A 14,111-nucleotide genomic window follows, 5' to 3' on the forward strand; every position below is an offset into this window, starting at 1 on the left:
TCGACCGTTCAGATGGAAGCGAACCCGGTTTTTTTCGGACGGGAGGGGGACGGGTTGGTTCATCGGACCGGTCTCCTGTCTGCACATGCGGGACCTCATGCTGGCGGCAGGCCCCAACCCCAAGCCACCACACGTGTCTTCTCCCTTGTAGACTGGGTCCTTGTGGACCGGCGGCACCGAACATGCGGCGTGGAGCTTTCTTTGGAAAACAGTTTTTTTATATAGAAAAGGGTAGTTTGGTCATTTGCCCAGTGTGAAGATTTCTTACATTATTACTTTTGGAAAATAGTTTTTTATATATAGAATAGGGTAGTTTGGTCATTCCTACGCGCCCTCCTGCCAGCGAAGGCGGAGGAGGCATCGTAGGCCATGTTTGGTTCATAATGTGAAAAAAATTTCACAAAAAAAATGAATATATGCATGGAGTACTAATCGAAGTTTATTTGCGAAATTTTTTCACGGATGAGTGTAATTTTTCGAGACGAATCTAATGAGTCAAGTTCCATTATGATTGGCTACAGTGATGCTACAGTAACCGCACCTAATTATTCTCTAATTGTACGTAAAAAAACTTTATTAGCTACAGCACATGTTACAGTATCATCATTGTGAAAATTATTTTATAATTAGACTTCATTTAATACCTCTAATTAGTAGTCAAAGAAGCAAAAAGTTTTTTCACCCCTAACCAAACACGGCCATGGCAAGCTGCTTTCCGGCAGTCAAAGCAGCGAGTAACTTCACACCGAGATGTGTGAAAAGATGGTTGTGAAAGGAATTCCTTTCCCCGAGGGGCGCTGCGGGGGAAGTTCAGGGGTTGTTTGGTTTCAGGGATTTTTTTTAAGTCTGGAACTTTTTAGTATTTAGAAGTATTGAATAAAAGTTAATTATAAAACTAACTGCAGAACTCTGGGCTAAATTGCGAGGCTAATCTAATGAGGTATTTTAATCTATGATTATCGGATGGTTACTGTAGCATCACTATAGCAAATTATGAATTACTTAGTCTCATTAGATTCGTCTCGCGAAAAAGCACTCAGCTGTCAAAAAACATTTATAAACAGATTTTATTTAATACTATAAAATAGTAAGATTCCTTTTGATGTGATAGGGACTTCTGAAAAAGTTCGGCCTCAGTCATTTCATCGTTTGGCTTGGCCGGGACCAGCCATTACCAGGCTTGGATGGTGTGGTTTGCTCTTCGTGGAGAACTGTGCACGGCCCCTTCTTTTTTAACCTTTCGTTTGTGTAAGGTTGGCTGGTTAGCTCTCGTTATGTTTAACCATGCAATTTTTTGTCTCTATTAATGTGTAAGTCATTCCTGAACTTTTAGGACAGATTATGATTATGTAGAAAAGACTCTCCTACCTTTAATTATTAAGTATTGAAAATATACTAATTAAATTAACATGTCTTTTTCTATGTACCTCCCCCATACACTGGCAGACCCAGTGGGTGGCCAGGGTATGCCGTGGCATACCCTAAGCCAGCACTTCTCTTTCTAATGACTTCTTTAACTGGAATTAATAAAATTTGAATTACAACTTGACAATCATATTGATGACACTAGACAGGACACCTTCAAATGTCTTACCAATCTTGTTGACCTCTCAGTTCTAGTTCAAATTGAGAGGCATAAGGTTTATGATATGGTTTACAATCTTCTAAAATTGGTCTTGCTTCTACCGGTAGCAATATTTTTTTTTCCAAAGTCAGCTTTTTACTAGTACAGATCCAAAATCACTTTCCTCTACTTTTATTGGTCTTTGGACATACAAATTACCCACTTGCCATTGATTATGTAGATACCGGTTTGCGTTTTTTTCGTCACTCTCTCCTCCCTCTCGCGACCGCTTCCTGGGCGCCCCTCCCCTCCCCTCCCCTCCCGGCAGCGCATCACAAGCCTTGTCCAGCGGGTGCGCGGCCCTGCTCTTATGAGCGCGCGTCCCTGCCCTCATCGTCGTTGAGGCTCTGCGCCCTCCCCACGCCGCTCCCCTCTCTCGAGAGGGCCGCATCGGAATGATTGTGGATGATATATGGGTTCCCTTAACAGTTTTTTGATAAAAAATTACAGCTGCCCAACCAAATGGCCTTCTGCTTTTTTCATAGCTGTTTTTCCGTGGCCCACAGCTTACAGCAGTTTTTTCAAAAGTCACAGCTCAACTAAACACACCTTTAATTTACTTCTACTATTTATATTGTAATCTATGCAAATATTGAACCTAATTACTTGTATACCGAATTGCTCGTGAAATTTTTTATTGTGCACCGAATTTTTTTAGATTGTACCGAATACTGAATTGTATGTTAAAACTTTAATATGACATACCCTAAGTTTCAATCCTAGATCCGCCACTACACCCATATGTACCTCTCTTACATGGTTGCATGCACATCTTTATATTGAGAAAGATTCTAAAACGATGCACAATTAAAATGGTTGGGTTCATCTCTTAACCTAGAATGCCTTATATTTGAGAACAAATTTTGAATCCACAATGACTTATATTTGAGGACGGGGGAGTAGGATTGTACTAGAAAAGGATTATCTATTGGCATGCCGGTAAGTTTGAAAGGATCAATTTATGCATATATACTGGTTTCATTAACAAATAGTAATTGACCTCAAGGGGAAAATCGTACTCCCGTTCTATACCCTTAAAGATTCTAGGCAAATATCCATGACGACAAACATAGTTACACAAAATTGACTTTGTGAAGGTAAATAAAAGTCAATAATTTCATTCATCTAATAAAAGACACCATCATATATGGGTGTTTTCAAGTTTGATTTTGTGGAATGATCGAGGATAATGTATTTTTTTTTGGAATTTTCCATCATTATCTGGATTGAATTTATGGCTTTGGGGGCATATAAGCAGTGAATGTTCTCCCAAAATAATCTGAACTGCCATTTATGATGTACGGGTATTTTTGTATATCTTTTCTTATGTAGAGTTTGAAGTAGGTTTCACCATTTGATAAAAAAACACATTTGTAAAACTATCTTAACGTCCTAATTGTGATTAACCAAGCAAATGTGCTGGTAAAGAGCTGATAGGCCTTATCGGTGATTGCTTGTTGGTATATAGCATAGTATATGACATCCATTATCTTGTTTTTTTTGTCATTGTTTATGTGGTGTTGGCTCGTCACATGGGAACATGCAAGCAACTGATGACCCCCCCCCCCCCCCCCCCCGCATCTCAACTTCTCAGGTGTCTTTTAGGCAATATTCCTTTTCCTTTTACTGTTAATACTTTTAGGTAGGTTCGAGAAAATGTTGCAAATAAAATGGCTATAAAATAAGGCTAGCGTGAACCGAGTCCAAGACAAAAAGGCAAATAAATCTCTCAAATGCGCCACAACAGCCTAAGTGCGATTAAACCAGACAATGCTAGCCACTAAGCCTCATATATAAATCGCGACAAATTTCCATACGTGTTTCTCAGAAAGGACACCCAAAAGGTGCTAGCAGGTGCATCGCAGTGGGGAATCAGATGCCCGCGAAAGGCAGGTGCTAGACAAAGCTTCTCGCACTGGCGTCGATCAAAAACAGTAGCTTTCCAAGTGTTTGGCAAAAAAAAAAAACGAAATCGTTTTCCCCCTCCCCTCCTCTTGTTATTCTGTAAATAGCCCTAGACCATTTGGGAATGACACTGCCAGCCTTGCCTGCGAGGGGGAGCATGACGGCAGCACAGCGGAAGCAACTTCGCCGCTGGAGAAAACTGGACGACCCATGAATGTTTTCGCACGTAGCCCTTGCTAGGACGCCGAATTCTCCTTGGGAACCCCGATCCTCGACGATCCTGCCCGATCTTTTGTCCCGGGCACACTCTGTCTACACTGCTCTGACGCGGCAAAGGATGAAATGGGGAGGATCCGTTTACCTTTCCATTTAACAGATGCGCAGTACACGCGGCCAAGGATGAAAGGAATCAAGGAAGGTCACGGAGGGAGGCACCCATTTAACCTTTTCTTTTCCTTTGAAAAATCTTTCAGAGCCCATCACTGCCATCCCATCACCCCCCTGCTCCACGACTAATCAATTGTTTTCTTTCCGGCTAATTTCTTCTCTGATTTGTACGTTTCCTTCGATCGTGACCAGCTGCGCGCCCCTTATATAAATATATATATAATCGGCAGCGGCAGTAGCAGCAGCAGGCCACGCCAGTGGTGGCCGTGTCGCCCATGGCGTGCGCGTCGAGAATCGGCGCGGAGAGCCCTCGCGGCGATCCAAGAAAAAAGAAACCGGCGCGCGCCGCGGGGACGGAGCCCTCGTGGGCGGTCCAAGAAAAATCCCGAGGGTTTCCAGCGCCGCGGCCACGAAAGCCTCGCGGCCCGGCGGGTGACTCGGTGCGGGGGGGGCTCGTGTCGATCTCGATCACGACGGGTGGGGACGCAGCAGGCGAAGCGGAGGAGATGGATGGCCCTCGTGGTCGGCGTCCTCGTCGAGACAGCGGGCACGGGGAGTTGCAGCTCTGCCGGTTCAGTTCTGGGAAAGGCCTTCCTCTCGAGGAGTCGGTGACGATCACGCACCGTCCGATCGGCTCATCGTCCGTCGGATCATGTGGCTAAAGCCTAAAAGGAGAGGACTCGCCTGGTCACCCTGCTCGATTCGTAGCCAGCAAATGTGAGCTCCGACAAGAGTTTGATGGGTGGGTGGCTGCCTGCTAGCTTTGATTGATCCATCGATCGATCCATCGTCCCATTCGAGGCAACACTGTGCATGGCAACTTGGCGACCTCGCGCCGCTCGAGCCTCTTCGATCCGCGACGTTCCCCGGCGCGGCTGCAAAGTGGAGGGCATGCACGCCTCCGCCCTGTTCGTGCCGTGGCGTGCCGTGCGGTGCGAGCGGAAGACCCAGCGCTGCTCGGCGGCACTAAGCTGTAGCATGATAGCGTCGGCCATGGCCGCTGGCTAGAGTAAGAGTAGCCGGCCCCCGGGGGCGGCCATCATTGAACGCCCACGGAATGGAGGGAGCTCTTTGCGACCGGCGCTGATGGCCACTCCCGTCATTGCTCACCCCGCCCCGGTTTTGTGGACGTCTCTCTCCGCCCCGCTGTGCGCCCTGCCTGGCTGTAAACATCCTAGTACCAGTGCCTGCAAGCCTCCGTGTACTAAAGAACAAGATGCGGCACAACTGCGCTCGGCTCCACTCTGGCTGGTGGCATGATGATCCTTCGTGGCCTGCTAGCTCATCTAGTTTATCCTCCAATACCTTTCACGGCCTGTAGTACGTCTAGAAGACTTAGTGTAGTACGTCTAGAAGACTTAGATTTTTTTTCCCAGGGTGATGAAAAAAAAAAGGCGCCAAGGCGGGGAGCTGGTGTAATTCCCTTGGCGCCAAACCGACACATGATGATTTATTCCAATAGAGAGGAATCCCCGGCATGAATCGGTTCCCCATGAGGATAGCAGCGTCACCAGACACCAGGGATGCCAACGCTCTGATCGATCCGTCTATTCCCCTCACGGATCGCTATCCATGATCAGGAAAAAAAAACTCCGACCCCTGGATCGCGCGCGGATTCCATTCTCGCAGCGTTTTTCATCCCGGGGGTGTGGTGTGTTTCCCCCCACCCGGATCGCGTGCGAGACATCCGTGTGTTCTCCCTCCCTCGGATCCCACCGATCCGGACACGTCAAGCCCCTCTAGAACTTGTCCGGTCGTGCCCATTCCTGGCGATTTAATAGGTACCGGCACGCCGCCCCCCTCGCTCGCCCGCGCACTAGTCCACCACCAACCCATGACACCTAGGAGGACGTCGTCGTTTCCATCCGGTTGACTAGCTAGCGCGCGCTGGGTATCCCATGTTGTCCTCGTCCGCCACCGAACGTTCCGATCGGGCTCCCTGCCCGATTCCTATCATATCCAATAATGGATCGAGGGACACGCAGCACGCGCGAGCGAGTAGTAGTAATCATCGATCCACCTCACTGCGGCCTCCCTCCCCAGCATCTGATCCAATCCAACGGCGAGCCCCGGCCTGCACGTACGCGCCACGTCGGCCGGCCGGACCCCGGCGTGTTGGGGTATAGTATAGGGGGGTCCGTACGTCCGGCTCTCGCAGTATTCTGCGGGGCGGCGGCTTGGCGATCGGATCGGCAGGATGGGTTGGGTGGCGTCGCTCGCTCTCGGCACGGCCCGGCCACCTGCTCCGTACGATCATGAGCCGCGTAAAAGGCTTTTTCACTCCCTGGAGTGGAACCAAAGCAAGATTTATGGGCGGCACGTTGGATCGAGTTCAAAGGCTACTAGCGTGCAGAGGAGATGGTCCTTATCATAACTCTTGGTGGTGCTTCTTTTTTTCGCCCTTTTTTCTGGGATGGGTGTCTAGATCGATCGATCTACTCCGTAAGCACTATCATTTCCTCACACTGCGCCGGTTCGGTAGATCTGCATCTACCACGATGCGGCAGACTATCGACTCAACGGCCAATGCCAACGGGATCAGGGATCCGACATCCGAGACACACGTAGTATACATTATTAGCCTCGGAACATGCCGCGCGCCGCGTGCCGCCGTGACCCATCTGCCTGCTCCCTCCCCCTGTCCACGCCGCGCACACATGCGTGCCCTTTGTTTTGTTATCCGCTGGCATCCGGAGAAGCGGACGCATGCCGCAGCAGCAGCGGATGCTTCGAATCTGATCCACCCCCCTCGGAACGTGCCGCCACAGTAACTGCGATCATGCGCCGGGAGGGGGCGAGCTGCTTGCTTGCTTACATGTTAAGAACCGATCGTCCCTGTCAAAAGGGGGTTGAAATCCAGGCCAGGCCCTTCCAAAAGCTCTCGATGAGTAAACTATGGCCGGGGAGAGGACAGCGGCAACATGCCTGGTGTCCCCCCGGCCCCCCAGATTTGCAGAGTCAGATCTCCACTCCGCCACCACCAGCCCGATCGTTTCGACGGTCGATCGGCCAGGCCGGACGCATGATGAGGGCGGCGTCGTGGTTCTGGTGGTGGTAGGAGGAGTATATAAAGAAGCGTATCCCAATTCCCACCGACGAACGAGTGGTGGCGAGCAGGAGAGGCCACGGAGCAGTCGGCCGCCGGGCCGGGGCGGGACCTGCTGCGTCTCTGCTGGGTTTCCTCTTGCTGCAGCCTGCAGGGTCCATGCGTCCCTCCCCGGCCAAAGCGAAAGGCAAAAAAGGATCGGATCAGAAGTTCTCCAGGTGTTCCGAGTCAGACTGCCTGCACGCTTGGAGACGAGGACCACACGGCTCGCCGTTGCCGTGCCCGTGCCCGTGCCTTGGCGCCGGCGGCGTTCGTGCGTGCCTCCGTTGTTGAGCCCGGCGTCAGAAAACATTATCTTATCCGCCCTCCCATGCTATTGTTCAGGGAGGTCGGTAACAAACGAGCCTTAGTTTACGTGTAAATTGACTGCGGTGGAATAGATTACGACCCCCGCATCAAGTAACTTTTGGTGGCTAGGAGATCGAGCAAGCCCGCGACAAACCGAGGCTCGTGTTCGCGCGAACCACGGCGAGCGGTCGCGCGCCGGCGATCTGGCAGCCCGGGCTTTGAATGCGCGCGGGCGCGGCCAAGGCGCCGACCGCCGCCGCCGCTGCCACCTTGATTGCCGCCGCCTCGCCGCCCCCGATGGGCTCGCCACCTTGATTGCCGCCGCCTCGCCGCCCCCGATGGGCTCGGGACACGCCTCTCTCTCCATGCATGCGCGCGCGGTGGCGCCGGCGCGCGCTGCCACGCTCCCGGGGGCCGGACCATCCTACCACCCATCCCTCTTGCCCAGGGTTAACCGAACCGTCAGTAACCGGTCCGGTTTGACCGGTTACCGGTCAAACCGGTCCGGACCGGTTCCGGTTCGGTCCGGTATGAAACCGGTCCAAATTTAAAATTTAAATTTGAATTCAAAAAATGAAAAATTCCTAAAAATATTTCAAGGTGCAAAGAATCTAATGGTGTCAAATTTTCTCAAAAAACCGTTCATTTAGTATGGTTTGCGGAATTTATAAGTTAAATAAAAAAAATGTGCATACGAAAGTATACAAATATAATGTAAAAGTAGTATAAAAAAGGGTTGGAGGGTTCATTTAGACTAAAATATGTTGTACAAACATTTATTTAGTATACTTTGTGGGCATTTGAATTTAAACAAAAAAAGAAAAAAATTTGAATTTGACCGGTTACCAGTCAAACCGGCCGGTTACCATCCAAACCGGCCGGTATACCGGCCAAACCGGCCGGTATACCGGTCGGAACCGATTAAACGGGGAAGTTTGAATTCAAATTTGAATTCCACCGGTTCCGACCGGTAACCGGCCAAACCGGACCGGTATACCGGAACCGAAGGCCGGCGGATACCGGTCACCGGTCGGATACGTTAACCCTGCTCTTGCCTCGACACGGCTGCTCGCGCCCTCCGCCGCCACGACGACGCCGGCGGCCGCGACGCGTGCGCAGGGCCGCGTCGTACGTGCGCCGATCCGCGAGGGAAATACGGAGAGAAATAGAATGCGCTGCACTGCGCGGGGATGTCACGTGGTGAACTAGCGATCCAACCAAGGGAGGAGGGAGCCGTCTCCGGAGTATACTTCGTTTGGGTAACCGCGAGGTGCGAGAAACACTGCTGTTAACCTTGGACTTTTTTTTTGAACTGCTTTAACCTTGGACTTTTTTTTTGAACTGCTTTAACCTTGGACTTGGACACATACATCCACGGTGAATTGTAAATTATTACCTACTCGATCAACCACCAGACTGGTGTGACGGGTATGAGCGGCGCCGTTGATCGGTCAGGCGGCAGGGCCGCCTCGGGGCGCGAGTAAACAAAGGTTTCGACCGCCCCCGCCAGGCAAGGCCGCAAGGGCCGATCGCAGCAGGCATGTGCCAGAGAACAGCCACTAGCGTCGCGGCCGGCCCAGGCAGCAGGCAGGCGTGCCCTGCCGTCGCGACAGAGTCTGTGTTTAGATCCGCAAAAAGTGGTAAAAAAGATTACATTGGATTCTGTAGTATACTATAGTATTTTTTGTTTATTTATAGTAAATATTGTCTTACCATAGGCTAACTAGGCTCAAAAAATTCGTCTCGCAGCGTACATCAAAATTATATAATTAGTTTTTTTATTTACCTACATTTAGTACTCCATGCATAAGACAAAAGATTTGATGTGATAGGTGAATAGTGAAGTTTGGAGAGAAAAAATTTGCAACTAAACACAACCAGAGAGAAAAATGGAAATATAGATGTACCAACGGGGGTGGCCATTTGTGGGGACAAAAATGGAGTCGTGCCCGGTCATGCCATGATCGTAAGCTCGTGGATGGATAAGACATAAATGGGAATCCTATCCTGGACTTGAGTGCCTCTGTGGACTCCGACACATGATTTCTTCTTTTTTTTTTTGAAAAGTTACACATGATTTCTTCGGCATCTCCGTTTTCTTACTACTTTTGCTTATGTGCGCCTTCCCCCCAACTTCATCGAGCTTTAGAGAGGTGAGGGTTTCAGGAGAAGAGTTCTTCAGAAGTTCATGCAAAGGCGGATCCAACATAGGGGTAGTGGAGGCTCCAGCCCCCTTACACGCAAAAACTATATGAAGCCCCTAAGCTTCCTCTACAAATTCGAGGAGGAAGACGAAGAGAAGGGGAGGTGGGAGGAGGAAAAAGAACAGAAGAGCCCTCCTAGGACTTAATCCTGCGTCTACCATTGAGTTCAGGGTGTGGGAATTTGGAACTAGGGTCTCACATGTATCCTGGCATAGTAGAAGAGATGGATGGATGGAGGCCGCGGGGCGTCGCTAGCTGGGGTGATAGAGCATAGCCGACGGGTAAGGTTGAGGTGAAGGTTTCAACTTGGAAGATGTTAGTGCAGTAGCGTCTTGAGGTACTGGATATAGCCGATAGCGCGAGAGCCATCGGAGACGGGAAAAGGATGAAACGGGATGTCAGTAGCTGGATGAGCTCGCCGGAGAGCAGAACGGGTTGTTTTGTTCTAGCCATGGAGCTAACCAAAGTAGAAAAAAGGTCGAGGAAGAAGAAGGCGCCATGACCATTTGATTAAAATAGATAAAGTATTTTGACCCCTCAAACCAAACCCCTCTAGCCTCGTGAAGACAGCCCCAACTTAAAACCTTTTTTTATCCCAACTTAAAACCTTTTCTAAGGGAATGTGTGGGGTGTCATCTTGACCAACTAAACACAAGAAGATCGAGGCAGTGCAAATGTAATTCACCCAATTTGGACGGCGCCACTCAACTGGGACATTTTTTTTACGTGGACTGTGAGCTAACTTGTTTTTGGGATCGAGGAAGCTGGGCTCAATACATGGGCCTAGTATACGCCAAGTCATCTGGGCCAATGAAATCAAAGAGCTGCTCCAACAAGACGCCGCCGCAACAACTCTGTGCCAAAAAAAAAAGGAGTGTGTCAATCTAAAAAAACGCAGCCGGAGGGATAAACGGATCCCACTCTTTTTTATTAAGAGAAAGCGACTCGACTTCTTCCCGAACTTTGGCCCATGTCTGAGAGGGCCATGCCTTGTGCGAGCACAGCGAAAAGATTTTTTTACCCACGAGCAAAACCTGTGGGGAGCAACTGTGCTACACCCGATTATTCGTCCCAGACTGGGATCGAACCCGGGCGGGTGGCCTCCACGACGGGAGTGCCCACCACTGCACTTCAAGCGCGTTGGCAGGAGTGTGTCAATCTCAAAAAAAAAAAAAAGGAGAGTGTGGTTCACGATCTTTTCTTTTCCTGAGGAACTGGTTCACGATCTTCAATGTTTGAATTGCGAAAATGCTAGCAAAGGAACATAAATTTGTGGGATGGAACTGGACAGATTGCCATCATTTCATTCTTTCATACCCTTGTGTTGCATATGAGCCGCACAGTTGTTCGCAAAAAAAAGAAAAAGCTGCTCAGCGGAAACATGCACCGACGGAAGAAATAGATAGAGTCGTCCGTCCACCTTCTCCTTTTCCTTTTTGCTCTTTTGTAAAATGCAAAAATGCAGGCCACACAGGACATGATGGCCCCGGAACAAGGGCCATGTTTTGGTTCCATTCCAGTTTCCTTAGTGCACGCAAGTTGAGAAAAAATTTCGCATGCATAGAGTGCTAAATGAAATCTATTTTACAAAATTTTTTCAGGGATGAGTGTAACTTTTCGCGACGAACCTAATGACAGTAATTAATTGATGATTGGATACAGTGATGCTACAATAACTATCCTCTAATTACGCGGTCAAAGACCTCATTAGATTGTTCAGGGTTCCTAACGCGGGGTTATGGAGTTATTTTTGTAAACTGACTTTGTTTGATATTATAATTAACAGTTAAAATGTTAATATTCCTAGCATGCTACTATTCCTAGGGTGAACCCAACGGGACCGAGAGATAAGCAAAAGCGAAAGCGAAAGCACCACCTGTCCTCCAACCAAGATTCGGACCCAGAAAACACAACGCAGCGCAGGCGCGGCCAGGCGGGCCATCGCATTCCCATGACTTTGTTTGGTTTTCCAGCGCGCCAGTGAATAGTGATATTTTGACCGCTTATTACGATGTCAAACAAAGTCACTTTACAAAACCAACTTTAGAACCCTGTGCTAATGACCCTGAAGAATTTAATGAGGCTTTTGACCGCACGATTAGAAGATGGTTACTGTAGCATCACTGTAGCAAATCATTGATTAATTATCATCGTTAGATTCGTCGCGAAAAATTACACACATCCCTAAAAAAATTTTATAAATAAAATTCATTCAGTCTTTTATGGGAAAGATTCTCTTATAGGGCTGGATTCTAGCGCGCATCCAAGGCGCATGTCACAGAAGCCGCCGAGCGGACGAGCAGGAGCAGACCAGCAGCAGGGCGGCATGCGCCAGTAGGAGCAGCGCGGGGGCGAACACGTCACTCGGAACCACCAGCCCAGCAGCATCACCGTTCACCCCCTACCTCTCATCCTCGCCCTCGCGGCTCACAGAAACCTCAAGCCCAACCAGGTCGGCCTCCACAGAAAAAGAGAGGAGAGGAGAGGGGGGGAAACCCGGAACAGAGGAGAGAGCATGGAGCTCTGCGTCTCCACCACCGCTTCCGCCTGCGCCACCGCCGCGCCCTTCGCGCCCCTCCGCAGCGGCGCGTGCCCCGTCACCGCCGTCCCGCTCCGCCGGCGCCTCCAAGCTCGAGGTCTCAGTCGGTCCCTCCCTCCCTCTCGTATTCGCTTCCTCACAGCGCTTTGTTTGCTAATATTTTTTTTTCCGCTTCAGGCTGGCGCTGCGCCAGTGCGGCTGTGCCTGACCCGGTGCCGTCCGAAGAGCCCGCCTCCGCCTCCTCCACCACCGTCGTCGTCACGAACAAGCCCGATTCGCCTGCCGACGAGAAGGTCGAGGAGGTTAGCGCCGCGTCCAGTGGCTCCGCGGAGGCCCCTGTTGCAGAGCTGGTGTCGTCGGAGGCGTCGCCGTCCCCAGATGATATCAACCTGGATGAAATACTGAGCAAGGTATCTTTGCCATTCCGTTGCTGTCTGTCCACTAGTAATCGCTAATGTTCATGCCATCTCATTTACAAGCATTAGAACTGACCACCACTTTGCGGGTACCATCTTGGCACCTCTGAACGCACCATTTATTGACTCTCACGTGGGAACTAAACCAAACTGAAATGGAGTTCATGTGAGGTGAAAGAAGGACTGATACTCCAATGATACATTGTCCTGAACTCAACTGCTGTAATTTCGTTGCTCCAGAGTTATGAAATTCCGGGTTCCCCCGTTCTGGGAAAAAAGGAGCAAAAGTTGTCCTTACTGCATTCGATACATTGCTCTAAGACGGTCTACAAAGCAAGAAGAATCAACTAGGACAATATATCATGCATAAATACTATTCTAATTGACCCCGTTAGATGCATTTTTCCCTATTATTTGTCCAATGTTGAGCTCTATTGCCATGTTACCTGTAAAACTTGTAAATAATTGACCTGAGGGATTAGGCTCTAGTTTAACATCTGCTGACCCCTAGAGCACCAAATGCTCAACATGTTATGAATTACAAACTTTTATCTTTATCAGGTGCCCAACCAGACAAAAAACTCAAGTCTTGTTGCTCTTAATTGACCCAGCTTTTTCATGCCATCACGTATCAGTCTGTACGTATTTCATGGATTATTCTCTGAATAGAAAAGCTACTACATGTATTATCTTAATCTTGATTCAGCATCAGTTGTCGTACGTCAAGATAATTGACTTTTCAGATATAAACATTGTGTCAATATATGCACTTTTTGGTGTTCTTGGATGCCTTTTGTATCTTGGATGAGTTCTTCATTGCTATCCATTTTTCAGTTGAACATTGAAGTAACTCCCACTTTAATCCTCACTGGAGCCGGTGCCTTTGTCGCTTTATGGGTTCTATCTTCCGTTGTTTCTGCAATTGATTCAGTTCCCCTGGTACGTAGTTACGACATCGATAATGAAATCTCTACTTCATTATAAGAACAAAAGTGCATTAACCTCCTTGGCTTATTCATGGCAGCTTCCAAAAATTCTGGAACTAGTAGGAACTGGCTACTCGATATGGTTCACTGCACGGTATCTCATTTACAAGGTACATTTGAACTCTCAATCACCCTACAAAACCAGCCTCGACTGTACCCTGCTGTGTCCTCAGTAACCTGAAGATTAGATTTTCTTTTTCAAATTTTCGATATGCAGGAAAGCAGAGACAGCCTGCTTGGGAAGTTCGAAGATCTCAAACAGAGGATTATTTGAGATGTCAATGAATGATCTTTGGGCACAAGTTTAGGCTTTACAAACCGCTTATCATTAGGTTTTCTACTTTTCTTTTCAAATATTACTGAAAGGGTAAAGAAGGTCGTGTATCTAAAGTTATGTTTCTCCTCTTGGGGCATTGGTCAGACTTCTGAAGCTTGGCTGTGTGCTTGTTAAGTCTTTGTTATTTTTTTTACTTGATCCCATCTGTATACTGTGAGTAAAGTCTAAAAAAAAAATCACTCACGCAAGTTTTAAAACCCATTGTGCTCCTGTCCAGTAATCATCAATTCCAGTTCCATAGGAAAAAAAAATTGCTGCGCTCAAAGACGAGGAGCCTTCTGTAATAGCTGATGCTATTTTATATATTCGTTTCCTTTTG

The 14,111-nt window shown here is 48.6% G+C and overlaps 1 protein-coding gene across 2 annotated transcripts; it reads left to right on the forward strand.

Annotated features, from left to right (window-relative positions):
- The first annotated feature begins 11,839 nt into the window (after positions 1-11,839).
- On the forward strand, positions 11,840-13,993 carry LOC120642488 (protein CURVATURE THYLAKOID 1A, chloroplastic-like). Of its 2 annotated transcripts, none has more exons than XM_039919045.1 (5): positions 11,840-12,150; positions 12,231-12,463; positions 13,304-13,408; positions 13,494-13,565; positions 13,644-13,993. In XM_039919045.1, the coding sequence occupies exons 1-5, from the start codon at positions 12,030-12,032 to the stop codon at positions 13,761-13,763; spliced, it is 651 nt and encodes a 216-aa protein (XP_039774979.1). In that variant the 5' UTR covers positions 11,840-12,029; the 3' UTR covers positions 13,764-13,993. The 2 variants fall into 2 exon arrangements, with proteins under 2 accessions (XP_039774979.1, XP_039774988.1); XM_039919054.1 differs by having other exon boundaries at positions 13,673-13,993.
- The last annotated feature ends 118 nt before the right edge of the window (positions 13,994-14,111 follow it).

The sequence above is a fragment of the Panicum virgatum genome, chromosome 1K (genome assembly GCF_016808335.1).
Source record: "Panicum virgatum strain AP13 chromosome 1K, P.virgatum_v5, whole genome shotgun sequence".
In the NCBI taxonomy this organism is placed as follows: domain Eukaryota; kingdom Viridiplantae; phylum Streptophyta; class Magnoliopsida; order Poales; family Poaceae; genus Panicum; species Panicum virgatum.

Coding starts and splice junctions, on each gene's coding strand:
- LOC120642488 (XM_039919045.1), top strand. CDS start 12,030: ATGGAGCTCTGCGTCTCCACCACCGCTTCCGCCTGCGCCACCGCCGCG. Junction 12,464..13,303: donor TGGATGAAATACTGAGCAAG/GTATCTTTGCCA, acceptor TCCATTTTTCAG/TTGAACATTGAAGTAACTCC. Junction 13,409..13,493: donor CAATTGATTCAGTTCCCCTG/GTACGTAGTTAC, acceptor TATTCATGGCAG/CTTCCAAAAATTCTGGAACT.